Source organism: Mauremys reevesii, linkage group 9 (assembly GCF_016161935.1).
Source record: "Mauremys reevesii isolate NIE-2019 linkage group 9, ASM1616193v1, whole genome shotgun sequence".
In the NCBI taxonomy this organism is placed as follows: domain Eukaryota; kingdom Metazoa; phylum Chordata; order Testudines; family Geoemydidae; genus Mauremys; species Mauremys reevesii.
Genome location: NC_052631.1, coordinates 8,956,052 through 8,982,733, shown reverse-complemented (window position 1 = coordinate 8,982,733; position 26,682 = coordinate 8,956,052). Strand labels below are relative to the sequence as shown.

The 26,682-nt window shown below is 45.3% G+C and overlaps 1 protein-coding gene across 7 annotated transcripts in view; it reads right to left on the bottom strand.

Moving 5' to 3' along the window:
* LAMP3 (lysosomal associated membrane protein 3) overlaps positions 1-26,682 on the bottom strand; it is a 41,661-nt gene that overhangs the window by 5,697 nt on the left and 9,282 nt on the right. For 5 of the 7 annotated variants that reach the window (XM_039488974.1, XM_039488970.1, XM_039488973.1 and 2 more), the window contains 4 exons: positions 21,144-21,991; positions 19,697-19,819; positions 15,311-15,368; positions 14,855-15,019 (listed from right to left, as the gene is read on the bottom strand). In XM_039488974.1, coding sequence (XP_039344908.1) covers positions 14,855-15,019; positions 15,311-15,368; positions 19,697-19,819; positions 21,144-21,991 — 1,194 coding nt within the window. The other 2 variants (XM_039488976.1, XM_039488975.1) reach the window with 2 other exon arrangements.

The window sequence follows — 26,682 nt, the reverse complement described above, 5'->3', positions numbered from 1 at the left end:
GGAAGATGATAAAATACAGGTAGGATCTGATGAGAAACCATCAAATGAAAAAAAGTCCCATTCAATTACATCATATAATGGCAGACAGCTAAAAAGTAGCAAGTTTTTAAAATGCTTATATACCAATGCTAGAAGTCTAAATAATAAGATGGATGAACTAGAGTGCCTCATATTAAATTATTAAAAAAGTCCCATTCAATTACATCATATAATGGCAGACAGCTAAAAAGTAGCAAGTTTTTAAAATGCTTATATACCAATGCTAGAAGTCTAAATAATAAGATGGATGAACTAGAGTGCCTCATATTAAATTAAATTATATTAAATTAGGATACTGATATAATAGGCATCACAGAAATTTGGTAGAATGAGGATAATCAATGGAACACAATAATACCAGAGTACAAAATATATCGAAAGGACAGAACAGGCCTGCCATATACACTTGATTAAGTGGAGCACAGCATCTGGTCCAAGAGGTGAATATAGCTGGACCACTTGGTAATAGTGACCATAATATAATTAACTTTAACATCCCTGTGGCGGGGAAAACACCACAGAAGCCCAACACTGTAGCATTTAATTTCAGAAAGGGGAACTTCACAAAAATGAGGAGGTTAGTTAAACAGAAATTAAAAGGTACAGCACCAAAGGTGAAATCCCTGCAAGCTGCACGGAAACTTTTTAAAGACACCATAACAGAGGATCAATTTAAATGTATACCCCAAATTAAAACACACAGTAAGAGAACCAAAAAAGAGCCACCGTCGCTAAACAACAAAGTAAACTAAGCAGTGAGAGGCAAAAAGGCATCCTTTAAAAAGTAGAAGTTAAATCCTAGTGAGGAAAATAGAAAGGAGCATAAACTCTGGCAAATGATGTGTAAAAATATAATTAGGAAGGCCAAAAAAAAATTTGAAGAACAGCTAGCCAAAGACTAGTAATAGCAAAAAAGTAATAGCAAAAAAATTTTTTTGTACATTAGAAGCAGGAAGCCTGCTAAACAACCAGTGGGGCCACTGGACGATCGAGATGCTAAAGAGCACTCAAGGATAATAAGGCCATTGCGGAGAAACTAAATGAATTCTTTGCATAGGTCTTCATGGCTGAGGATGTGAGGGATATTCCCAAACCTGAGCCCTTCTTTTTAGGTGACAAATCTGAGGAACTGTCCCAGATTGAGGTGTCATTAGAGGAGGTTTTGGTACAAATTGATAAATTAAACCAGGGGTAGGCAACCTATGGCACGCATGCCGAAGGCGGCAAGCGAGCTGATTTTCAGCAGCACTCACACTGCCCAGGTCCTGCCCACTGGTCAGGGGAGCTCTACATTTTAATTTAATTTTTAAAAGAAGCTTCTTAAACATTTTAAAAACCTTATTTACTTTACATACAACAATAGTTTAGTTATATATAGACTTATAGAAAGAGGCCTTCTAAAAATGTTAAAATGCATTACTGGCACGCAAAACCTTAAATTAGAGTGAATAAATGAAGACTCAGCACAGCACTTCTGAAAGGTTGCCAAACCCTGAACTAAACAGTTATAAGTCACCAGAACCAGATGGTATTCACCCAGGAGTTCTGAAGGAACTCAAATGTGAAATTGCAGAATTACTAACTGTAGGCTGTAATCTATCATTTTACTCAGGTTCTGTACCAAATGACTGGAGGATAGCTAATGTGATGCCAATTTTTAAAAGGGGCTCCAGAGGTGATCCCATCAATTACAGTCTGGTAAGCCTGACTTCAGTACCAGGCAAACTGGTTGAAATGATAGTAAAGGACAAAATTGTCAGACACATAGATTAACATAATTTGTTGGGGAAGAGTCAACATGGTTTTTGTAAAGGGAAATCATGCCTCACCAATCTACTAGAATTCTTTGAGGGGGTCAACAAGCATGTGGACAAGGGGGATCCAGTGAATATAGTGTACTTAAATTTTCAGAAAGCCTTTGACAAGGTCCTTCACCAAAGGCTCTTAAGCAAAGTGAGTAGTCATGGGATAAGAAGGAAGGTTCTCTCATGGACTAGTAATGGGTTAAAAGATAGGAAACAAAGGGTAGGAATAAATGGTCAGTTTTCAGAATGGAGAGAGGTTAATAGTGGTGTCCCCCAGGGGTCTGTACTGGGACCAGTCCTATTCAACATATTCATAAATGATCTGGGAAAAGGGGTAAACAGTGAGGTGGCAACATTTGATACAAAACTACTCGAGATAGTTATGTCCCAGGCAGACTGCGAAGAGCTACGAAAGGATCTCTCAAAATTGTGTAACTGGGCAACAAAATGGTGGATGAAATTCAATGTTGATAAATGCAAAGTAATGCACATTGGAAAACATAATCCTAACTGTACATATAAAATGATGGGGTCTAAATTAGCTGTTATCACTCAAGAAAGAGATCTTGGAGTTACTGTGGATAGTTCTCAGAAAACATCCACTCAATGTGCAGCAGGAGTCAAAAAAGCAAACAGAATGTTGGGAATCATTAAGAAAGGGATAAATAATAAGACAGAAAATATCATATTGCCTCTCTATAGATCCATGGTACTTGCACACCTTGAATACTGTGTGCAGATGTGGTTAACCCCCTCTCAAAAAGGATATATTGGAATTGGAAAGGTTCAGAAAAGGCCAACAAAAATGATTAGGGGCATGGAAGAGTGCCGTATGAGGAGAGATTAACAAGACTTGGACTTTTCAGCTTGGAAAAGAGACGACTAATGGGGGATATAACAGAGGTCTATAAAATCATGACTAGTGTGGAGAAAGTAAATAAGGAAGTGCTATTTAGTCCTTCTCATAACACAAGAATTAGGAGTCACCAAATGAAATTAATAGGCAGCAGGTTTAAAACAAACAAAAGAAAGTATTTCTTCACACAACACACAGTCAATCTGTGGAGTTCCTTGACAGAGGATGTTGTGAAGGCCAAGACACTAACAGGGTTCAAAAAAGAACTAGATAAATGCATGGATGATAGCTCCATAAGTGGCTATTAGCCAGGATGGGCAGGAATGGTATCCCTAGCCTCTGTTTGCCAGTAGCTGGGAATGAGCAACAGGGAATGGATCACTTGATGATTACCTGTTCTGTTCATTCCCTCTGGGGCACCTGCCATTGGCCACTGTCAGAAGACAGGATACTGGGCTAGATGGACCTTTGGTCTGACCCAATATGGCCGGTCTTATGTATGGCCAAAGAAGGGAGTCCATAGCCAAGCACTTCGTTAGCATGATAAGGATCACACCTAACTCCATATTGCCTCAAACCTACTAATTCTCCATGCACAGAATCCCATATTTAACTCTGAACACTTGCGAGTGAGGAAATTGGGGGTGGAGGGTGAGAGTTTTGGACGTAGGACAGAGGATTATGCCTAATGCTGATTCTTACTTGGAGTCATACATAGCATCCACTATCATGGAGGCTAGAGCACAATAGCCCATAACAGAAGGACTTGCAGTATCAAGATCTTAGCTGATAGATCCATTTACTAATTAAATAATATTTGGGAAATTTATTATATATCTGATGGGACTGCACAGGCTTTTGTAGGCAAGTAATGTATATCTTTTAAATGTGCCTAAATATTAACTCCAAATATACCTCTTACCTGTAAAGAAGGGAGACAAATCCTGAAGTCCTTAGTCAGTCCCTAAATAGGCAAAACTCCCAGAGCGTTTTGCCCGACTAAGGACTTAGGGATTGGGCTCAATGGGACGTTGGCCTGAGGAAGAACTGAATAAAGACTGCAAAATTTAGGACATTTATTTGAATAGGACTTAAGGATCTGGCTCATTTAAACTTGCACTACAGTCAGAATAACACTAGAGATGAGAGGATAGTCTGAGTTTCACCATTGCCCAGTGCTAGCAGCTGCAGGAAACTGATCATAGATCCACCTGATCTTAATGCACGAGCTCACTCAGTGCTCCAGAGAAAGGCCTCTTATGTGATGCTTTGAGTACAGTAGTTTCCTCTGATCAATTAAATCCTTTATATATGATCACGAATCATCACAGCTCAGCAGCCAATCCAATTTACACCCAAAATATGCTCGGGTCCAAGTAACTTTCTTCCACTGTGAATTATGCCTAATACCTTGAGCACAGCAGGAAGGTCAGGTGTTGACTGTCCTCCAAGAAAGATAAAGTCTCTCCATGTCTGTGACATATAATATTAAATCGTAAAGTGTTAGTAAACCTGTATGATTCCTTTTCCTGCTGTTAATCTTATCTTCAATTCTTTTTAACCTCCTGCTCTGCATTGCTACAGGTTGTGGTGAGCTGTGGCTTGGTTTAATCTTCTCAGCAGAGGGGAATCTTTACACCAGCAGCATTAACTAACCTTGAGCATATTCTGGAGTATAAAATGTCATCTCTAACTCCAGAACTACCACACTGCTTACCCTGCTTCTGATGCAGTTCTTACCTAGCTCAGTGGTTTCATCTAGGGCTGGGTGCTGCTTTTTTAAAAAGTAAGCCTTTGGCAAATTCAGGATTGTAGTAAAGCTACACAGCTTTTGTAATCTGCATTCAAACTCTCCACGAGTCTGCAGCTGTCTGGATCAGGGATGTTGGTTTGGAGGCAACTTTGGGTTGTGAGCACTGAGAACTATTTCCAGTATATGGAAGTGTGATTCAAAAGTAACTTTTAGGGATTTCCGAACACAGTAGAACAAGCCAAACTCCTCCCCGATGTAACTCCATTGTGGCTTATGCAAAACCATAAGTATCTTGAAACCCACTGTCATCGCTGCTGGTGTTTTCTTTCTTTCTTTCTCCCTTCCTTTTTTTTTTTTTTTTTAAAGATAAGCAAATCTGGTGCAATGGAAGTGAAACTCCACGTCTCAGAGACGTGACGTAAGAAGGCCATTTGTGTGGCTGCTTTACAGAGTCAGCTTTCACTGGGGATTTTTCATTCATCATCTGCATACAGAACAGTATGTCACTTTCTCATAACTTTCTTGGCCATTGGAGGAATTCTTTTAACCAAAGTTACCTGCCTTCTGGCCTTTTGGCTAAATTCCAATATAACATCATTTTGGAGATGTCCTTGATTAGCAGGCTATCTCCTGCTATAGGGAGACAGATTATGTGATCTAATAGGCCTTTTCTATGTGTTACCACTGGAGATGGGGCCATACCAAAATCCCAGGTCTGAATAAACCCATTCTTTTAGGAAGTTCAGATCTGAATTTGGAGACCAACTATGATCCACATCAGCTCAGTTTTGTTGTATGGAAAAACCCTTTGTGAGAATGTGTTTACATTAAAACAAATGACAACTAAATCTTGCAAATTCAGCTTCAATTTTAAGAACTTTTAAAAATATGTATAGGGGAAAAAACATGAAGAAGATGATGTCATAAGGAACTGCAGGAGGTCTATGGAGAACCCAGTATAGTAAATGTAGTGAAGTCCCAATCACTTCATTGGACAGGACATGTTGTTAGGATGATGGAAGACACACCGAACAAGGCGTTTCTTGGAAGGACATCCTTGTGGTGTCCAACCTCATGGCTAGTAAGGGGAAGATGGAGGGATAACAGTGAGCAAAGTCTAAGAGCTTTTAATGTGAATTACCCTCAACTGGAAAAATAGGCCCTTGAAAGAAAGAGATGGGGACAAATTGTGAGAGTGGCCAGGGTTCTCCATAGTCTACAGAGCCAGGAAGCAGTAGTAGAGAAAAAAACCACAGTTTCCCACTATATTACCTTCTATGCATAATGAGAAGTACTAGCCTGCCAGGAGGAGGAGAAGGAGCTGAAATGCTGAACTAGCAAAGGAAGAACAACAGTTCAGTTTTAACAGAGTCAAAGGAGAGAATTAGACAGGGAAGGGGAATCAAGGAAATGATCTTTTGAAAGCAAGTAGAACATCAGAGGGCAAAGGAAGAGCTATGCGCCTTTTCTTTTAATGTGTGTAAATGGCAGGAGAAATGAGAAATCTGCTTGACTGCTTATGTAAGCAGAGTCAGGATGAGCCCTACCCTGACATCTGGTGGTACATTATGAGGAGTGGGCAAAGGAATTTTAGGAATGTGCATTTGCATTGGTAAACCCACTCCACTTAGCATAACACACAGCAGCATGGGAAGGTTATTTTCACACTGTGGAATCCCCAATTTCTTTGTTATTGGGGCAGGAAGGAAAAAAAGGGGCTGTTACCTTAATTATGTGAATGAGGAACTATGAGACTGCTTTATGACAGAAATGACTCAACCTACATTAAATAGTACTTGCCAGACAAGGGACAGGGGTTCCAAAACCCAGTGAAGGGAGAGAGGCTGGGGACTGGTGTGTGTACCTGATGGTATGGGCCCCTTTTGAGGGCCTGGAACACCAATTGCACTTCCTCCTCTCTCCACTGTTAAAGAGCAGAGCTAATTTTGAATCCTTTAGGAGTCCATCTAGAGGCTGCTGACCTGAATTCACGTTGGGCCATGTGGCAGTGGGGCTCTCCTACTACAAGTTGAAATCACTAAAAGAGCTAAGCTTACTAAGCTAAGATCACTGAGTGCTGTGTTAAGTGGTAGGAGAGCCTGAAGATCTATCACCAAGCAGCTGGCAGAGCGGAGCAGTTTGCAGCACGTTGGAGCAGCCCATGGAACAGTGAGCAGTGTGGAGCGGTTTGTGGGGGACGGCTGACGTGGTTCACGGGTCTGCTGGAGGAGCGGCACAGCTGGTGGAGTGGAGCCAGTCGTGGTGAAGGCTGCAGCAGAACTCCACGGAGAAGCGGGGCAGTCGGCCCTGGCCCACGTAAGGTGTCCCTAGCACCCTGTGTGTGCCCCCCCCCATTTCCACCCAGGCTGGGGGGGGGGTAAAACTCTGCAGATAAACTTTTGAACTCTGGGGTGGCACTGACCGGAGACTGAGACTTTTGGGTTGTTGGACTTTGGGGTGATTGGACTTAAGACCCTAAGGACAGTGCCAAATGTACTTGGAGGGGGGTTTTGCTTATGGTTTGTGTATAGTCCTGTTTGTGGTGTCTCTCCAACGTGATGCCACATTGTTTCCCTCCTTTATTAAAAGGATTTTGCTACACTCAGACTTCGTGCGAGTGGGAAGTATTGCCTCCTAGAGGCGCCGGGTGGTAGGTAATTGTCCCAGGTCACTGGGGCGAGCCGGGTGCTCGAGCCGGTTTGCATTGTGTTATTGAAACGGAACCCTGGATACTGAACCCGGCCCTTGTTGCTGCCAACTCAGAGGGGCAGAAGGGTTACATTTTTGGGGGCTCGTCCGGGATCCCTGGGTCAGTACCAAGCACCTGTTGAGTGTTCCACTGTATTGGGAAACAATTGTCTTTATATTTTGAGGGAATTACTGTTTGTATAATGGCTAATATGTCGGATTTGTTGGGCCCCAGTCCTGCAGCCCCTAGCTCAGGGGCGGCAGCCTCAGCCAATGATTGGGCACAAGCACTGGGGCATATATTGGAAAAGATTGTGTTGGCCTATGCTACGTCAAACTCTTGTCGTAAGTTAAGGTTATGTGCGGGGGAGGAGTTTGAACCCTGGTTGGAGCATACCACTGAAATGCTGTGATGTAGAAAAGCGAAGGTGTCTAATAGAGAGCCTTAGTGGCCCAGCATTAGATGTGCTGAAGCTCATTGACCCTAAGGTCAGTGTGAAGGACTGCCTAGAGGCCCTTGATAATACCTTTGGGAGCGTAGAGAGCCCTGAAGACAGTTACTGTAAATTCCTTGATTCCCGACAGGAAAGGGGTGAGAAAATTTCAGCCTATATACAGAGGCTGGAGAGACTGCTTCAGAGAGCTGTTATGAGGGGAGCAGTGACTGCTGAGCAGATGGATCAGACCAGACTGGCTCAAGTTGTAAGAGGGACTCGGTATCAGAACCCGATCCTACTTCATCTCCGACTAAGAGAACGGCAGGATCATCCCCCAAGTTACTCCCAGCTGATAAAGGAGGTCAGGAAGAGGAAGAAAGGCAGGCTGCCAGCGAGTGTTGGGAAGCCCAAACATTGGAACCAGCCAGCACAACGCCACTGCAAATGGCCAGTGTACTGATGGTGAGCACTACAGAGGAACTTGCCCAACAAATGCAGGTCCTGACAGAACGGATAGCTGAGCTGCAAAGCACCGTTGACCGAGCTAAGATTTCCAGGAATAAGGAGCCTCAGACTGTGACAATGGAGAAGTCAGTATCTAGAGCCACTGTCCCACCAAAGGGCAATTCTTTTGCTATCGGTGTGGCCAGGATGGGCACAGTGCTACTAACTGCCATAAGGAAGAGAACCCTCCTTAGTGGCTGAGGAGCAGTTGGGAGAGACCCAGTAGCGGCCGGAAGGTCTGGGGACAGAGACCACCTAGACCTACAGGATTTGAAGATTCCCCAAAGAGACCGTCCAGCTGGGATCCCTGCAGGACTGATAGGGCCGAGCAGAGGTCCTGGTGAGGATTGAAGGGGTGGAGTGTAAAGCCGTGCTTGACACTGGATCTCAAGTGACTATTATATTTCAGTCATTCTACCAACAGATGCTTAGGCACCTGCCTATACAGCCACTGACTGGCATTGGTCGGTGTGGCCTCAGCATGGATGAATACCCTACCAAGGGTATGTCATAGTGCACCTGGAATTCCCAGAGGAGGTTGCTGGGGTAACGGAAGAGGTAGACACAGCTGCCTTAATATGCCCTGACCCTAAAGGGACCTCTGATGTGTCTGTGCTGATAGGGACCAACTCCAGTCTCTTCAAGGTGCTCGCGGATTACTGCAGACGACGGGCTGGGGACCAGTACCTGAGTACCCTGATGATCCATACGCTTTGTGCTGAAGCCTATAGGAAGATTGAGAGTGCTAAAACGGAGACATCTGAGCTACCGATTGGGGCACTGAGGTACATGGGCACAACCCCCTTAGTAGTGCCCGCAAGGACAGAGCAAGAGGTGCTTGTCATGAGTACCAGGCTGAAAGGCAGTAAAGGGACATTAGCAATGATAGAGCAGCCAGTTGAAGGAGAGCTCCCGGAAGGAGTGCTGGTCCCCAGTGGAGTCATAACCCTACCTGCTGAAGCCCAGGAAAAGGTGACTATACTGATTGCTAATGAAACAAGTCGAGATGTTGTTGTGAAGCAAGGACAAAAGATAGCAGACCTCTTCGAGCCTGAATCAATTGTGAAACCCCAGTGTGAGACTCAAGTTCCGACAATAGACCCAGCAAAGTTTGACTTTGGAGATTCACCATTGTCGGAGGAGTGGAAAGATCGTCTGAGGAGGAAACTTTGTGAAAGACCCAAGGTGTTCTCACTGCATGAGTGGGATGTGGGATGTGCAAAAGGAGTAGAGCACAACATCAGACTACATGACTCGACCTTTCCGAGAGAGATCTAGGAGGCTTGCTCTCTCCGAGATGGAAGATGTGCGACAACATCTTCAAGAGCTGGCTGCAAATGGCATCATTACAGAGTCCGCAGCTCATACGCCTCACCCATTGTGGTGGTCCGTAAAAGAATGGGAAAATCCGGATGTGTATTGACTACCGCACCCTGAACCGCCGTACAGTGGTTGATCAGTACACAATGCCTCGAGTCCAAGATGCTTTAGACTGTTTACTGGGAAGCCAGTGGTTCTCTGTGTTGGATCTTCAGAGTGGATACTACCAGATCCCTCTGGGTGAAGAAGATAAGGAGAAGACAGCCTTCATCTGCCCATTAGGGTTTTATCAGTTCGAACGCATGCCCCAAGGGATTTCTGGAGCACCTGCCACATTTCAACGTCTTATGGAGAAAGTTGTGGGAGACATGAATTTACTGCAAGTGTTAGTTTATTTGGATGACCTGATTGTGTTTGGAAGAACTTTGGAAGAGCATGAAGAAAGACTTCTTAAAGTGCTTGATAGGTTGGAGGATTATGGTTTGAAGCTTTCAATTGACAAATGCCAGTTCTGCAGGACCTCAGTGAAGTATGTGGGCCACATCGTGTCCCAAGAGGGTGTGAGTACTGATCCTGATAAAATAGAAGCACTCACTACATGGCCACGTCCAAGCAACTACAGAGAACTCAAGACTTTCCTTGGGTTTAGTGGCTACTACCGCAGATTTGTAAAAAACTATGCTACAATTGTAAAACCCTCAATGATCTTACCAGGGGATATCAGTCCAGCAAGAACAAATCTAAGACCAGGAATAAAAGGCCTTCCGTGCAGAGACACTATGGCCAACCCTTTGGGCCACGGTGGAATGAGAGATGTGAAAAGGCTTTGAGAAATCATTACTTGCCTAACTCATGCCCCTGTCCTAGTCTTTGCTGACCCAAGCAAACCATTTATCCTGCATACAGATGCCAGTTTGGAGGGTCTGGGAGCAGTACTGTACCAGGAGGCGGAAGGCACGCGTAAACCTGTAGCCTTTGCCAGCCGAGGACTGTCTGATAGTGAAACACGCTATCCCACCCACAAGCTGGAGTTCTTGGCCTTGAAATGGGCCATCACTGAGAAATTTCGAGACTACTTGTATGGTGCTCAGTTCCAGGTGTGGACAGACAACAACCCACTGACTTATGTGTTAACAAGTGCTAAACTGGATGCTACAGGGCAAAGATGGGTGGCCGCTTTGGCTAGCTATGACTTCAGCATTCAATACCGATCAGGGAGAAGCAATGTAGATGCAGATGCATTGTCCAGGCGTCCACAAGCACCAGGAGTTGCTGTGATACCCACGGATGGAGTGAGAGCTATTTGCAGTGTGAGTCGCCGAGAGCCAGAGGCCCATGAGAGCCTTCATGGATGCGTTGCTGAAGCTTTGGGACTGCCCCCTGAATGCGTGCCTTCTGCTTCAGTGAACTATATTGCTTTGGACCAATCTCCCTTGCCCGTGCTCAATGCGGCTGACTGGCAGGAAGCCCAGCTGCAAGATATTGACATTCGTGATACGCTACTTGCCAAAAGGGAGGCGAGGCCCAGCTGCGGTTGTCCCACCTACCCCAGAGGGCAAACTACTATTGAGAGAATGGACCAAGCTAAAACTGATTCAGGAGTGCTACACCGTGTGACCACAGACCCTCTACAAAGGCAACGGAACCAACTAGTGCTGCCAAAAGAGTACAGAGGCCTGGCCATGAGGGCCCTGCATGATGACTTTGGACATTTAGGGATGGAGAGGACCCTGGAACTTATCGTAGGTTCTATTGGCCCCGGATGGCTGAAGATGTTCGCAGGAAATGTGAGACCTGCGCTCGATGTGTTCAAAGGAAAACTCTGCCCACGAGGGCTGCATATCTGAAGAACATTACCAGCAACAAACCTCTGGAGCTGGTTTGCATTGATTTCTTGTCTTTAGAAGTGGACAAGAGGAATATTGGGAACATTCTGGTCGTGACCGACCATTATACGCGATATGCGCAGGCATATCCACACGTGATCAGAGGGCCACCACTGTCGCCGGGTACTTTGGGAAAAATATTTCTCAGTTTATGGATTCCCAGCCCGGATACACTCGGATCAGGACGAGACTTTGAGAGTCACCTTCTGAAGGAGGTGCTGAGGATAGCAGGAATTAAAAAGTCGAGGACAACGCCTTATCACCCGCAGGGTGACCCTCAGCCAGAGAGGTTCAACCGAACCCTGTTGGATATGTTAGGGACTTTGCGGCCAGAGCAGAAGGCAACCTGGAGCCAACATGTTGCATTTCTGGTGCACGCCTACAACGCCACCAAGAATGATGCTACGGAGTCACCCCATATCTCTTGATGTTTGGCGAGAACCAAGATTACCCATAGACCTGTGCTTTGGTGTATCAGAGGATGGCGATAGCTATGAAACCCATCAGCAATATGTATCCCGACTACGAGAAAAGCTGCGGGATGCTTACCACTTAGCTGCATCTGCAGCTCAGAAGAATGCAGATCGTAACAAACATCGATATGATGAAGAGCTCCAGCCAGGGGACAGAGTCCTGCTGCGAAATTTGGGTATTGCTGGCAAACACAAGATAGCTGACAGATGGAAGGCAATACCTTACTTGGTGATGGAAAAGCTAGGAGACCTGCCGGTCTACAAGATCAAACCTGAAGAGGGTCCAGGGCAGACAAAGAATGTGCATAGAAACCTTTTTGCTCGGTGGGGGTGGTAGGCAGCCCTTATGAGATGGGCCACAACAGGGCAATTGGGCAGAACGAAGGTGCTGTACCAAAGCCACTTCCCAACGTGAACAGCCAGCCTCCTGCAGCTAACTACTCAGCACATCTGAGAGTGAATCTGAGGAGGAAGACACAACCATGGTGTATCCTAGGATGAAGACAAGATTGCAGTCTCGATCAGCTGAATCAAAAGAGACTACCTCCTCTTCCGCCCTAAACCCTATGGCAGAAGTATTTAGGCCCATTCCTGACACTCCTGAGCCACTGGTGGAACCCCCATGTAATGACTTACACAGATTATTGGACAGTGGCGACATACAGATGGAAGATGTCCCAAGCACCTTCGATCCTCCACGGTTAGAACTAGAAATGCAGGGGCCTATGCCAGTATCTGAGGAACTCACAGGAAACCTCCCCATCCGTCACTCAAGAGGATGTCCCCCCTACCACAGCAACAGAGTTTCTTCATAGGCGAGACAGAGTAATAAGACCAGTGAAACGGCTAACTTACGATGCACCTGGGGTGATTAGTGAGAGCCAATACCTTTAGCACACAGGTTTGTGAAAGCTAAAGTGGGCTATCTGAGGCCCTTTGGAGGACCAGTAAGTTGGTATAGTAGGGAAAGTGATTTGTCGGACGACAAATTCTCGGCTGGGGAGGATGTAAGCAGAGTCAGGATGAGCCCTACCCTGACATCTGGTGGTACATTATGAGGAGTGGGCAAAGGAATTTTAGGAATGTGCATTTGCATTGGTAAACCCACTCCACTTAGCATAACACACAGCAGCATGGGAAGGTTATTTTCACACTGTGGAATCCCCAATTTCTTTGTTATTGGGGCAGGAAGGAAAAAAAGGGGCTGTTACCTTAATTATGTGAATGAGGAACTATGAGACTGCTTTATGACAGAAATGACTCAACCTACATTAAATAGTACTTGCCAGACAAGGGACAGGGGTTCCAAAACCCAGTGAAGGGAGAGAGGCTGGGGACTGGTGTGTGTACCTGATGGTATGGGCCCTTTTGAGGGCCTGGAACACCAATTGCACTTCCTCCTCTCTCCACTGTTAAAGAGCAGAGCTAATTTTGAATCCTTTAGGAGTCCATCTAGAGGCTGCTGACCTGAATTCACGTTGGGCCATGTGGCAGTGGGGCTCTCCTACTACAAGTTGAAATCACTAAAAGAGCTAAGCTTACTAAGCTAAGATCACTGAGTGCTGTGTTAAGTGGTAGGAGAGCCTGAAGATCTATCACCAAGCAGCTGGCAGAGCGGAGCAGTTTGCAGCACGTTGGAGCAGCCCATGGAACAGTGAGCAGTGTGGAGCGGTTTGTGGGGGACGGCTGACGTGGTTCACGGGTCTGCTGGAGGAGCGGCACAGCTGGTGGAGTGGAGCCAGTCGTGGTGAAGGCTGCAGCAGAACTCCACGGAGAAGCGGGGCAGTCGGCCCTGGCGGTGTCCCTAGCACCCTGTGTGCCCCCATTTCCACCCAGGCTGGGGTAAAACTCTGGAGATAAACTTCTGAACTCTGGGGTGGCACTGACCGGATCCTGAGACTTTTGGGTTGTTGGACTTTGGGGTGATTGGACTTAAGACCCTAAGGACAGTGCCAAATGAACTTGGAGGGGGGTTTTGCTTATGGTTTGTGTATAGTCCTGTTTGTGGTGTCTCTCCAACGTGATGCCACATTTTTTCCCTCCGTTATTAAAAGGATTTTGCTACACTCAGACTGTCCCAGGTCACTGGGTGGGTTTTGCATTGTGTTATTGAAACGGAACCCCTGGATACTGAACCCGGCCCTTGTTGCTGCCAACTCAGAGGGGCAGAAGGGTTACACTTAGATTCGGGTATGGTGCCATGACCATAGAATATGCGCACCTTATACGAATTAAAAGCAAAAGACAATATTGATCGTCCTCTCTCTTTCTTCCGAGTGGGTAGCACTAAGCTACTTGACTGGCTTGTGTTTGCGTGTCTGTATGCAAGAGGAACTTGTTCAAGGAAAGCCAACTTGAAGAGATGAGCTTTGCATTTAGTGCTGAATATAGGCAGGCTGGTGGTCATTCTTGCTGCACCTTTTCGGATAGTGAGTTCCATAATCTCTAGGTTAAGACCCACTAAAAGTTCCATCTCCTGCATGCCACAGCTGTTCCCTACTGGATGGCAGTTTCATCATTCCAGTGAAGTGTAGTGTTGTGGGAGATCATGGTTCTAAAGGGACAGATGTTCTCCCAGGGAGCTAGTCCCAGAGACAGCTTTGACAACAGAGACCTTGAACTGGACTCTGTATTCAATGGGCTAGAGGACAGGAAGCCAATGCAATGGTTGTAAGTACACTTCCAGTAGCATTGGGAAAGCAAGAGGAGGTGGGGGATACAACGGTCACTGAGAGACAGGTAGGGTCAAGGATGGTGAGTTTTTTAGGATGAAGGGAAATGGAGCATGTTTATAGGCAGAGGGAAAGGAGCCAAAAGTCATGGAGAGGCTTTCTCCTTCATGCCCTGGCCTGATGTATGACTGGGAGAGACCGATGACACCATGGAAACGCTGGGGGAGCAGTTTGACTTAGAGAGCCATTACTTTACATTGATTTTCCACATATTTAACAGAGCCACCATATTTCCAGCCTGCCAGCCCGCAGTGAGAAAAGCCTCCTTGCTATATTAATAAAATTGAAATGCTGCTCAGTTGCAAATCTTTAGCTCCTGGAGCCACAAAATAAACCTGGATGAGCTAACCCTCTAACGTACCTTTCCCAAACTGGTCACCAACAATGACAAAGGCTTGGAGTTGAGTGTTAACAGTGAGCAGCTGGAAGTTGTCTGCCAGGTTCACCATCTGTTTGCTGAGACACTTAAACGAATTCCCCATCGTAGCTGTAAACAGCTGCTTGCTTGTAACATTGTGCCACGAACCTGGAGGCCACAAAGAGAGAGAAACACAAATAGGAATAGACAATAACTCTATGGAAACATTTCTGAGGTTAGTGGTGGCTGATTCTGAAGAGCCTTTGTTCCCCTACAGTAACCTATCAGCAAAATCACTGCTTTTACGCTAAGGCAGCCTAAGTCCACCCTCAGATATGTAGACCCCAGATATGTAGAAAACTGAAAATAACTGATAAGAAGAAAATCACAACAAAATTAAATCAAGAATGGCTTGGAAATGAAATTAACACCGTGAATATAAAATACACAAACACTTACCCACAGAGGGTATCTTTAAGCTGGCCTCAACTGTACTGATGTAATAGACTCTATCTTTCTGCAAAATAACAAATTAATATCATTAGCTGCCATTGCGCCTTAACGTTTGTGAAATATAATACACAGTATACTGTGGGGCAGGGAAGACAAACCCAGCAAAATGGACTCATGGAGGATATGAGAAGAAATAGTTATTGTCTCGCTAAACAAAGCAGGTGTTTTGTGGAAGAAACTTAAATTCCATTGCCCTGTGGAGCTTCAAGATTATTATTAATTTTCCAGATGCTTTACAAGAGCAAAAAGTCACAGGGCCAGGATATCATCTGGTGTAATTTCAGTTCTATTGATTTCAATGGAGCTGTGCTGATTTATAGTGATTGAGAGTCTAGCTAACAGTTCCAGCCCTGAAGAGTTTATGATTCATATTTGACATGACCCATGAGCGTCATTAAAAATAAACCGAGGGTGAATGAGGAAAAATGGGCAAAGGTAGCAGTGACGAGATCACACAATTATTCAAGATTGGAACATATAAAAAAAATCCTGCCATCAGATCCTGAGAATCAACTCCCTCAACCAGCCCACAGGGACTTTATTTTAACATTCTGGTGCCGGAATCTGGCGCACGCACCCTGCCATATACACTGCAGCTAATGCTCAGTTCAGTTTAAGTGGATCATGTGGGTGTGATTAGCAGGTGTTGTATGTGAGTATAAGCCATATATATGCAGTGGTGTTGTAACCGTGTTGGATATTAGAGACACAAGAAAGATGAGGTAATATATTTTATTGGACCAACTGGTAAGAAAGACAAGCTTTAGAGCTTACACAGGCCTGGAGAAGACCTGTGTAAACACCAGAGCTTGTCTCTCTCACCAACAGAAGTTGGTCCAGTAAAAGATCTTACCTAACTCACCTCGTGTCTGTACATTTCCATGTCATTTGTGGTAACCGCATGTAGGGGAGGGCTCCGCAAGTTTTTGTATTACACAAGTTAATAGGCACAAGATGAGACCTTTTATTCTTCTACCCTGTGTTCTGCTTTTATACTTGGAGGGAGACTCTCCACACTGCTCTCTTTAGTTGAATTTATGTAGGACTTGCACAGAGCTGAATGGTGGCTTTAAATCAGTCTCACAGCACTGAGATTCAAGGTGCTTGGGACAGGAAGATGTCTGCAACAATTTGTGCATTTCCACTGTGAGTTTCCAGTTTGGGTTTTGCTTACCTTCCAATCGGTGTAACAACAATTTGAGGTGAAAGCACATCGCAAAACAAGAGAGGAAACTGTAACAGGAATGGTCCTTTCTGTAACTTCTGTAATTGCACACACCTCCCACAAGGCCAGCTTGATTTCACAGGCTTGCAGCTTTGTGGAGTGGAAAATACCTGAGATCGTGCCAGCTGACTGCGGTATTTTCAGCTGGCCATCCTGCGTGGGTATTTCACTAAAGCCTGGTGGAGTGCGATTGTCTGATTGCTCTGCCCTGGGACCCTCACGGAAATGAGAGCTGTAGCTTATGAGGCCATTCCCAAGGAGCAATATTTTAAATGAAAGAAACACAAGTTTCAGATTTAGAATTTGGCCCTCCATTTGCAGCCCTGCTGCGAGGCTGAATTACCAGTGGCTTCAGCCATAGGCACCGACTCCATGGGTGCTTCAGCCCTGGAGCACCCACAGGGAAAAATTAGTAGGTGCTCTGCACCCACCGGCAGCCAAGCTCCCCTCACCCTCCACCCCACTTCCTTCCCTGTCCCCTGAGTGGGCCACATCCCCGCTCCTCCGCCTACCTCCCAGCATTTCCCACCCAGATGCCACCAAACAGCTGTTTGGCAGCATTAGCACACTCTGGGATTGGGGGAAGGAGTGGGAACGTGGCACACTCAGGGGAAGAGGCAGGGCTGGGGTGGGGATTTGGGGAAGGAGTTGGAATTGAGGTAGGGCAGGGAGCTGAGGGGGGGTTGAGCACCCACAGGAAAGAGGGGAAGTCGGCGCCTATGGCTTCAGCTACAGTTCTGTGTATGGAAGGACTGGAGGGTTAGACTGCTGGATAATTGCCAGCTGGCAACTATTCTCCTCTTGTACTTCTCCTTCTCGAAGTAAGGAGAGTTTTAAGGCTCACAGGTTACAACAACAATAATAGAAAATGTGTGAAACTCCATAGTCAGAAAAAGAGGAAAGAAGTTCTAATAATTATACCTTGCACTTTCTATAGCACTGAAGATTTCAAGCTCTTTACAAATGTCATTTACACCTCATCACACCTTTGTGGGGGAAATATTAGAATGCCTATTTTACAGATGGCTAAACCAAGAGGGCTAATGATTTGCACAAGATCACACAGCGATCCTAGGAATGTTGACTCCTAGTATCCCACTCTAACCACTATACTCCAGTGAGAAGCAGTTGTCAGTGAAGTTCCTGACAGACAAGAGTCCATATCACAAAACAGTTGCCATCTCCATTAGCAACCTTGCATTCTGCTCTGAGGAATTCTACTCTGAGGAATAAAACATCTGTTCTTACTGAGCATATGGTGGGTACATTACAGGCCTTCCTGTTTTCAAACCCTGTGCAAGGACACCTGCCTGTGGGTTCATAAAAGCAGCTACTCATTTATCTGTCATCACATTTCAGCACTCCAGACATGTGACTTGAGGGTCTGATTCTGCCCTCCGCTACACTGATGCAAATCAGGAGTGACTGGAGCTATACAAGTGTAAAACCAGTTTGCCTGTGACCAGAATCAGTCCTTGAGAGTCTGAAGGTTGACCATACCAGACTGAAACTGTAGCAAACGGAGTTCTGAACAGCTCATATTTCAAAGCCCTGACACTCTTGTGAGAGCTTATCTTTAAGTGAAGGATAGATTGTGCAATGCTGTGCCATTAAGCTCATTGTTCTGGGGGTGAGAGCAAGCACAGCTCCCAAGTTTCATATCAGTATCTTTAGTGCTGCTGCTCCAGCTGATGCTTATAGGTACTTGAATCACAGGACTTGGTCTAAGGATCCTTGCAGGGTAGGAATGCAGCTCTCTGAGTGCAAGGAGAACGCATCCAAAACAAACACTTAAAATATTAACTGATCCTTTGTTTTCAAACATTTCCTCTGTATATTTTCCTTCGCCTCACATTTATTCCTCTTTCCTCTGCAGTTTTAGAAATCTGTCTCCAGTCAACCAAGGGAGATGGGTTTCAGCCATGTTATTCACCAGAATCTAATATTGTCACATTGCCCAAATATTAACAAATTTGGGCAGTATAAACTGGCATTGCTTGCTCCACTGTCTCCAATGGACCTATGCCAATTTACACCAGTTGAGGATCTGGCCTGTTGTCCAAAGGTGAATTGTGAATGTTGGATGATTAACCACTTGCATGTTCCCTAACACGGTTGTTAACAGGGGTCTAGGATGATTTCCCTGACCAGTGTGGAGGACAGAAGTATTCTGTCCTGGAAGACTGATGGAACCAAAATCAAGGTTTTGGTTTGACCCATTAAAAAGATACGGTTCAGCTATGAAGCTCAGACCCAAACCCAAATGTTTCCAAAGTTCAGGTGTGTTCAGATTTGGGCCCCTCTTCATGTAACAATCTTGTGGCTTTGTGAGATTAAATCACAATCTCACAATGATGATGTTACAGTTTTATTACAGTCTTTTTTCCATTTTAAAGTCCTTTTGTTGACTGCCTTGTCCATTGCATTCATAGTACAAACGTCTCTTTATAGCACTGCTGGTGTCACGGTTCAATCCCTGTTAGCCATCATCGAATCTCTTCCCCCTGCACACCAAAAACCTAGGCACGGGTGCCCCATATAAACCAGAGTCCCTTGTCTCTTTAATTTAGGGTCCAGTGCCAGCTTCCTGACATGCACAGAGACGTATTTATTCAGAATAACATGGTCACTGACATGCCATGCTGTATTCTACGTAGATGTTTGGAATAGAGACGGCCCCAAACTAAACCCTGGACCCAAACACCTCTGAAGTTTGGTGGCGGAGGAAATCTGAATTTGCAAATGTCTCCTCTCTTTATAATGGGCCAAACCAAAAATTCAGGTATAAACAGCCCCATATTTTGAGCTGTGTGCAATCCACATCCAGGTTTTGTGTGAAATCCTGTTGTAATATCAATATTTTGCCCTTCTCTAGTGTCTTCAACCAGAGGATCTCAGATCACTTTACTGGCATTAATTTACTGAGCATCAGAACACCCTGTGAAGTCTTTGCAGATGGAGAAAATGAGGAATAGGGAGATGAAATGACTTGCCCATGATCATGCAACGGGTTATTGAGCGAGCTGGGAATAGAACCTAGAAACTGAATCCCAATTCCCCAGCTCTGACCTCTGCCTTGCTGTAAAAAATAAGTGTGCAACAATTACCTTTGCAAAGGTAAAGCTTATAAAGCCGCCGTTAAAAGTTAAGTTCAGATTTGATTGCAGATTTCCACAGCTTCCAGACGTTTGTGTGATACTGGGATCAATATTGAAGTATCCCTTCTTCTGCTGTGGAGACAAAGAAAAAAAAACTTCCAGTGTACCTCAGTTAGAGACAAAACAAAAAAAGAAACCCACAGACACTTAAGAGCTTTCTGAAATTGAATTGATGGGTCTGGATCAATAGCTTTGTGGCTGACTTCCATGCAAGAGACCGTAGGCTGCATGATCCAGTCTGATCTCATGCGTCCAGGGGCTTAGCACTGCAGATTGCGTTATTTGTCTCGAACATCATTTCTGCAGACCTGGACTTTAGTTTGACTTGGGCCCTTCGAGGCTGAGAACACTTCAATCTAACCCTCTGCGGCCTTTCTCACATCATAAAACAATGCATCACAATCTGGTGAGGAGAAACCCCGGAGCAGACCAGGTCTGCAGGTTAGAAACAAGGTCCTTTAGTGGTATGAGGCACTATGCTTAGCTCTGGACCGTAGTGAGTATCAGATACTTTCATCTGCACTTAGCAGTCATCACATTTATACAACATTTAGAATCAAAATGAAAACATCCAGGTTTACTATAGTAAGGATTAAAACACAAAACAAGAAACCATTTGCTTTCGAAAGGATATAAATTCCAATACTTCATGGTATAATCCTAACCTCTAAGTAATGGAAGTTAGGACAACCTTTTCCCTATTCTGTAACCAACTAGTATGGGGTTTCTTGCATGTTCTTTTGAGGCATACGACTTCTGCCTGGATCATTGGTCTGATCCTCCTGGCAGTTCCTATGGGTACGTCCATACTACCCGCCGGATCGGCGGGTAGCAATCGACTTCTCGGAGTTCAATATATCGCGTCTCATCTAGACACGATATATCGAACTCCAAACGTGCTCCCATCGACTCCGGAACTCCACCACCGCGAATGGTGGTGGCGGAGTTGACGGGGGAGCCGCGGACTTCGATCCCGCGCCGTGAGGACGGGTAAGTAGTTCGAACTAAGGTAGTTCGACTTCAGCTACGATATTCACGTAGCTGAAGTTGCGTACCTTAGTTCGACCCCCCCCGCCCCAGTGTAGACCAGGCCTAAGATTCTAAAAAATCAAAGAGCCCAAATCAAAGACTTCCATCTTTGAAAAACTGATTGATAAATTTCCCATCCCTCTTATGACTCTCCAGTTTAAGCATCTTTTTAAAACAACTCAGATTGTAACTCACTTACAATTCTGGGAAACAGGTACACTTCTTACACTAATGTCAAATTTTGCGGCATATGGTAATTGATGGGAATTGCTTTGAAGGAGGCAGGATAAACTCAAACTAATGAAGAAAGATTGGTACAAGCATCAGATCATGTATCTCTTTAGTGCTAATGAATATTGCATCTCACCGTCTTAGAGTTTTGAACAATCAGCTCCAATCCCATTGATGCTTTAATGCAGTTCACACTTCCATTGGAAACATTGTAGGCTCCAGTAGTGGGTGAGGATGGATCAGGTGCGAGGGTGGGCCCCATGGTGGCTGTCGTAGCAGGTCTGGTTGTTTGATTCCTTGGAGGAATGGTTGTCATGTTGGTTCTGGCTGTAGTTTTTGCGGCTGTATGCGTTGTTTGTTTAGTTGTCTGTGCGATGGTCTTTACAGCTGTCTTCTTGGTTGTTGCTGTAGTTGTTACTGCAAGGGTTGTAGTTTGATTGGTTGGTGATGTAGGCTTTGCAGTTGTCTTATTAGCTGCAGCTGTAGTTGCTACCCTTGAATGGGTTGTTTGGTTGGTTGGCAGAGTGGTTTTCTCAGTTCTCTGGATGGTTGTCTTGTTAGATGTTTGTGCTGTAGTTGTTACTCTTACATGGGTTGTAGTTTCATTGGTCGGCAGTGGGGGCTTTGCAGTTGTTTTTTTACCTGCTACTGTAGTTGTTAATATTAGATGGGTCGTCTTGCTGGTCAGCTGGGTGCTGTTTTCTCTTGCTTGCGTTGTCATGTTAGGGGCCAATGCTGTTGTTACCGGATGATGGTTTGTTGTTTGGGTGGCAGGGAGCACAGATGTTCTTTGGCTTAATGAGGTGGTTATAATATTACTTGTCCTGCTGGAGAAAAGTGTGGTGACTGCATGGCTGGAAGAAGTTCTCTGATATGGGGGAACTGATTGAGCAGAAGTAGTTCTCTGTAGGAACAAAGTAGATTGTGGGGTTGATTTGAGCTCCATCTCATAATTCCCCACATCGGCATGGCAGGATAAAAATGCTGCAAAGGAGTAAACAGGTCATTAGACTAGTAACCTTCATTGCTCATAAGCTGTTGATATCTACAGTATCCCTCTGGTTTTGTAATAAAGCGTCTGGTATATTTTGATTCCTCCTGTCACTCCATTTATAATGCAAGAAACACAGCTGACATTCTGTAGAACAACTCCTGTTAAAGAATCTTTTTATAACAATACCTGAGTCTGTTATATTGTTGCTAACTGGAGAGTTATGCAGCTTGGCACATTGGGACGTTTCATTTGAAGCGTGGCGCAATGGGGAGCAAAGAAACACCATTAAAATAGTCACAGGACAAACTCTCAGTACCATGGGTCTGCTGGGTGCTGAAGATCTGGGATTTTGATCCTCATTGGAGCCTTTTTCTATTAGGGAGGCGATGGGTTTAGCTGAATCAGTAACACAAGGGGAAAAAAGAAAAGAATAAAGGTATTTTTCAGGTAGGTCAAGTCTTTTTATCAAGGAAGAAGGAAGGAATCTGTAGAAGGTACTGGAGTAGCCAGTATTATTTTTTAAAATCCTTGCGAGTCCCCAGGTCCTGCACTCATGGTGCTAGCTCCCTTTGATGGACAACCAGCCAGCCAGTTAACTGTATAATCCCACTTCTGCCGCCATATCAAGGCTGAATCCCCACTCTGGCACATCGAGTGCAGGAAGTGGGGACTCGCAAGGATTTTAAAAATTAATACTGGCCATTCTGGGCTTGTATTAAACTCCCAAGGTTACAGCTTCTCTCTGACATTGGCTTGGTAAATGCTGCCACCACCCAAATGCAACAAAACCCCTTTGAACCCAGGAAGGAGCACTTGGGAATTCCTCCTTGTGGGGTACCCTCAAGCCTTTTCACCCCCCTCGGGGGAAGAGCTGAGAAAGAAAACAAAGGGAGCTACCCCACCACTTTATTTATCGCAGGTGCGCTTCGTTGTTGCTGATGCTGCCTGCTCTGGGGGAAGGAGCCCGAGGGTGCAGGACTTCCATGGTCCTCCCTCTGCAAGCTGCCTCTGTCTGGAAGGTGAATGGGGAGGCCACTGAGGCTAGTGCCCCAGGCAGCTACCTCTTGTCCAGCTTCAACACAGAAAAAACCTTCCCTCTGACTGCACAGCCCCCTAGTTGTCACCTACCACCCCACACTAGGATCCATATGGGGTATCATCAAACAACTACAACCCATAGTCGATGGGGACCCATCCTGAAAAAAATCTTTCCTGAACCTCATTTTCTGGCCTTCAAACAACCCCTCAACCTTTCCAAGCTCATCCTCAGAAGTAAGCTCCCCACAGACAAGGACCCATCAACTCAAAGCAGCACCAGACTCTGCCAGAACACCAAGTGCAAAACCTGCAGATATATCTCCACTGCTACAGTGATCGACACCCTCCCACAGCACACCTGTCAAGATCCATGGATCTTATACATGCCTAGCACAATATGCAGTGTACCTCATCCAGTGCACTCCATGTCCCAATAACAACTTTGTGGGTGAAACCAGACAATCACTACATGCTCAAATGCAGGAAAATGAGACAAGACAAAAACACCATCTCCCCTGTGGGTGAACACTTTTCACAAAGTGATTACTCTATAGCTGACCTATCAGTCCTCTTCCTCAAAGTAAACCTGCATGACACTTTCAAATGACCAGCCTGGGAGCATAAATTCATCACTCTGCTAGACACTAAAAATCATGGACTGAATAGAGATTTATGGCTTAGTACAACAATCTGTAACCCGCTAACAGCCCCCCACCCAGCTGATTTCCCCAGCCCCATCCTTATTTTCCTCCCCATGACTGGAGGGGTGTTAATGGGCCACCTTGAATGGTCCCTTGAAATGTGTGTTACCTCCTTATGCTAACCAATCTATAGTTAGCAGTACTGTAAGTAGCATAACTCCTTATGCTAAACCTTGTATTTAGCAGTGACACTGAGTTAGACCATGTATAGACTAGAGAGCGTACAGCAGCTCAGCTGTACCGATGCAGCTGCGCCGCTGTAAGATCACTCGTGTAGCCGCTCTGTGCTGACAGGAGAGAGCTCTCCTGTTGACATAATAAAGCCACCTCCACGAGCGGCAGTAGCTCTGTCAGTGGGAGCTCCTGCCAACATAGTGTTGTGCATTCTACCACTTATACTAGCATAATTTATGTCACTTGGGGGTGGAATAGTCACCCTCTGGAGAGACATACATTTTGCCGACATAAGTGGTAGCATAGGCGCCAACTCCGTGGGTGCTCCAGGGCTGGAGCACCCATGGGGAAAATTTAGTGGGTGCTCTGCACCCACTGGCAGCCAAGCTCCCCACCCCCCCCACCCCGAGCATTCCGCACCCCCGCTCCTCCGCCTACCTCCCAGTGCTTCCCACCCGGCCGCCGCCCAACAGCTGATTGGCCAGTCCGGGAGGAGGCGGGGCCAGGATTTGGGGAAGGAGTCAGAATAGGGGCAGGGAGGGGGCAGAGTTGGAGCGGGGACTTTGGGGAAGGGGTTGGAATGGGGGCGGGGCAGGGATGGGAGGGGTGGAGTCGGGGTGGGGCTGGGGGCAGAGGCGGGTAGAGCGCCCACCGGCGGGAGCGGAAATTGCCTATGAGTGGTAGTGTAGACATGGCTTTAGTTTCCCAGACCTGAAGAAGAGCTCTCTGTAGCTCGAAAGCTTGTCTCTCTTACCACCAGAAGTTGGTGCAATAAAAGCTATTACCTCACGCTCACCATTGTCTCACCAGTACCATAGGCAGCCTACAGTGTACACTGGGAAGAAGGATTTTATTATCCCTAGATGGAACAGGATGTGGTGGTAAGTATCCTTTTTATTAAGCTGGCCAAGGACCACAGAAAAGGTTAATTTCATCAACGTAACACTCCACCTCTGATCAGGGCTCACTTTAGGAGGAATGTGGCAGGATCAGACGGGACATTTTAATGGTCAGCCATGTAGCAGCCAGTGTTGGGGTCCAGCAGACAGACTATAGAAGCTTTCCCTGGCAGACTGCCTCTCTATTCCCAACCCCCTGCCATCCTCCTCTTCCCCCCTTTATTTTAAACTGCTTAACCGACTCAGGCTGGGCAGGATCAGCACAACTCCAGTGCGTGAAATGTCTGTGAGAGACAAAGTCCCAAGGAATGAGAGTGCAACCCATGTGTCTACACTGGGCAGCCTACGCTCAAAAAGGGAAGTGGTGCACTGGGAGTTCCCAAAGAGATAGTCCCAAGGAAGGATCAGGCCTCTAAAGTAGCTCTCCTTAAAGAGAAACAAGGTTCAAAGTCTCATGTTATGTTGCTTTTTGGTAAATATCTAAAAAGATTCAAAGGGATGAGATTTCAGACTTTGCGACATTTACAGAAAGTTTATATTGTGCCCCTTGCAGAACCTATGAGTTGGCTACAATCTCACCACTTGCGCACCCACTCCAGGCACATAAAAAAAACCTCTTCAGCTCCTAAATCTACACAAGCAATTTAAAAAAACATTCTGAAGTATAAAAGGGTTGTGAGTATAACTCTGTGTGAGTGTAGGGGTGGGGGAAGGGGACAGGCACTGTGAAAACAAAGCCAAGTTAAGAGAAGTCATAAGTGTCCTACCCAATTATATATTCTTTGAAGTGCAACAAATCCAGGAAGTAGGTAAAGTGTTTTCCCTTCTCGTTTAGCTGAAATAGCAGAACAGAAATCACTTCCCCGTTACTGGGTGAGCAGGTACCCTTAGATCCAAAATGATTCATGTTCCAGGCAAAGCATGTGGTCTATGAGTGAAGATCTTCACGAAGTTAGCTGAGAAGTTTATTTTAACTTAGTCCATCTGGAGAGGGGCTATATAAGAATCTGCACCCAAAGTATACAGAGGCTGGGATTTGAGATTCAGATTCTAGGTTAAATCAGGCCTAGAGGAAGGTTCAGATTAATTGGTGCTGGAATCTCATAAACTGTTCTTATGTTTGTCTGTTTGTTTGTTTGTCCAAAATGGCAGAACATCTGATCTTGCAAAATGTCCACCATCATAGGACATATCCAAACTGGATCCAGAAAATAAGACCTTTTTGATTTTGGATCCAGTCTTGAACCAAAACCATTGGAGTGGATCCAGATATATGGGTCTGATTCTGACCCCACCGCTACCCCTCAAAAAAATTGTTAACAGAACTGAGGGCTGTGAATTACATGCCCCAGATCAGCCTTGCCTCTAATCTTGACCTGTTTTCATTTCAGTGTTGAAAGGACTATATTTCACTTTAGTTCTAGCTCTTACTATAACCTGAAAATACAATTCAATACAAAGCATGACTGACCTCTCAGAAAATAAATATTTGTTATCAGTAGAGATCTAATTATGCCAACATGCTTTTATAGTCATATTTGAACTTATCTTCCCAGTTCAGACTCTCCTGGACTTTAATTTAGTTGCTCTGGCAGCAGTTGTATTATTCCCTTGCTTATGGTCATATGCACCATGGCCCATAGAGAGCAAATGCAGTTGCTTTGTTCTATCTACTGTGAGGGGGAAAGGCCAGATGACTATATAAAAGTAGTGAGAAACAGGTATGTTAGCCCCAGGCTAAACAAATCCCTGTTACCATGGTAACCAAATGGCAGTTGCTCCAGGTTAATCAAGCCGCAAAGAATCCTGTGGCACCTTATAGACTAACAGACGTTTTGCAGCATGAGCTTTCGTGGGTGAATCCCCACT